The 2,143-nt window shown below is 38.9% G+C and overlaps 1 protein-coding gene across 1 annotated transcript; it reads left to right on the top strand.

Annotated features, from left to right (window-relative positions):
* The first annotated feature begins 986 nt into the window (after positions 1-986).
* LOC119992790 lies at positions 987-2,143 on the top strand. The gene is made up of 3 exons (XM_038839581.1): positions 987-1,116; positions 1,192-1,773; positions 1,818-2,143. Exons 1-3 carry the CDS (start codon positions 987-989, stop codon positions 2,141-2,143), a joined length of 1,038 nt encoding a protein of 345 aa, XP_038695509.1.

Raw genomic sequence — 2,143 nt, 5'->3', positions numbered from 1 at the left:
ACACTGTAGCTCTCTCATCTTCCTATTTCCAGTCATTTTGCTATTTGGCTACTGTTCTTACCTATTCTGGTGCTGCACCTTCCTCACTTATCTGTTCGACTCCAATCAGTTCATCGACTTAGTTCTTCATATGGTTAGTTTTTCCTGCATATATATAAATGTTTGATTTGATCATTTTGTATGACACAATTGTTTTATCTTATTTGTGATTAATTGGTGCAGTATAAGAACAGATAAAAGGTTTGTTTCTCAAAAAGTAAAAGTGTTTACATATACTGTAATATTAACTTTGTTATATCATTAATATCTATTGACTTTAATTTCCAAATATAATGTAAATGTACAAGATATATAGTGACATTGGTTTTTCAATTGTAAAGTACCATGTATATATATTATATGCTAAAGTGTTGACTTGGATTTTCCTTTGACAAAATTACTACTGCTACTTTGGGTACTTATCAACATATATTTATTTCAACTTTGTTAAATTACACATATTAATATATCCAACAATCTTAAAGTGAATTTGCATGTTTGATATTATCAATTGATTGTTAGACTTAGAATACACAAGTATTTGATATATGATTTGTGTATGCTTTAATCTTGGTGATAATTGTGCACAATATTGAAGGTGCAAGTTTAATAATTTTTGTGATTAGTATTATAAGTGATGTCTAGGAAGTTCTGTCTAAAGAAAGAGGTTGTATAGTTGCGTGTCGTTTTGGCGGAAGGCCCCCTCTTACTTGGGAACGACCTGATCACTATTAATACAATGCCACAAATTTTATTAAATATATTTGTGCATTATTTGTGATAAGTGTTATTTGACTTGTAGTGAAAATGACAAATGTCACTGAGATACCCACCATCCTTCCTAGAGATGATGAGAATACCACTAGTGGTCTGACCCCAGTTGGTCCTATTGTCCAAGATGGCGAGACTAAGTTGACTACTCAAGGTAGCACTGCTCTTCCTCCAACATGACTGGTATGGTTTGCCCTAGTGGCATTGGTGTGACCACTCCGGTGGCTCCCATTGTTGGGACAACCGATCCCATGACTAGTCGTGTGACTTCTGTGGTTTTGGGAGAAAAACAAGAGAAATTCAGTGGTACTAATTTCAAGAGGTGACAACAAAAGATGCAGTTCTATTTGACCACTTGTGGGTTTGCCAAATACCTCACAGAAGAGTGTCATGCCATAAGTGCAGATGAGTCGGATCCTTCGACTGTTGTTGCTGTGCAAGCACGGACGTTTGGAGACTATATATGCAAAAACCATGTCCTCAATGGAATGGTGAACTCACTCTATGGTGAGTATTGCAAAATACCCATCGCTAAGAAATTGTGGAAAGCTCTTCACAAGAAGTACAAGATTGAGGATGCTGGCACCAAGAAATTTGTGGTGAGTCGGTTTCTTGACTTCAAGATGGTAGACTCAAGGCCTGTCATTGCACAAGTGGAAGAGTTCCAACTTCTCCTACATGAGATTGAAGCAGAAGGAATGAATATAAGTGTGGCTTTCCAAGTAGCAACGGCGATAGAGAAATTACCTCCTGGGTGGAGTGACTGCAAGAATCGCTTGAAGAACAAGCGCAAGGAGATGAATATGGAGGATTTGAGCCTTCATATGAGGATTGAAGAGGACAATGTGAATAAAAGTGGTAAACTTCCAAGGGTGCCCAAGGCAAATGTGGTAGAAACTTCCAAGCCCAAGTTTGATGGGAAAAGGAAACGAGACCACCAAGCCAAGGCAAGCAGTCACAAAAGTTTTAGGGCAACTGCTATGTTTGCAACATGCCCGGACATAAAGCTAAAGACTATAGAAAGCGCCCCGACAAGGACAAGGACAAGGACAAGGGCAAGGGAAAACTTGCCAAGCAAGCTCATTTGACCGAGCAAGAAGGTGAAGAAGATGATGAGATACTGGTTGTTGTGGTCTCCCAGGTGAATTTGGTGGCAAATACTAAAGATTGGAATGTGGACACAGGTGCAACTGCTCACATTTGCACCAACAAGAATCTCTTCGCCTCCTATGAAAACAAGAATGATGGAGAGAAGATCTACATGGCTAATTCTGATACCGCCACTGTAGAGGGAATGGGTAAGGTGATCCTGAAGTTCACATCCAGGAAATAG

The sequence above is a fragment of the Tripterygium wilfordii genome, chromosome 23, assembly GCF_013401445.1.
Source record: "Tripterygium wilfordii isolate XIE 37 chromosome 23, ASM1340144v1, whole genome shotgun sequence".
NCBI lineage: Eukaryota > Viridiplantae > Streptophyta > Magnoliopsida > Celastrales > Celastraceae > Tripterygium > Tripterygium wilfordii.
This window is presented reverse-complemented; position numbering and strand designations above follow the sequence as displayed.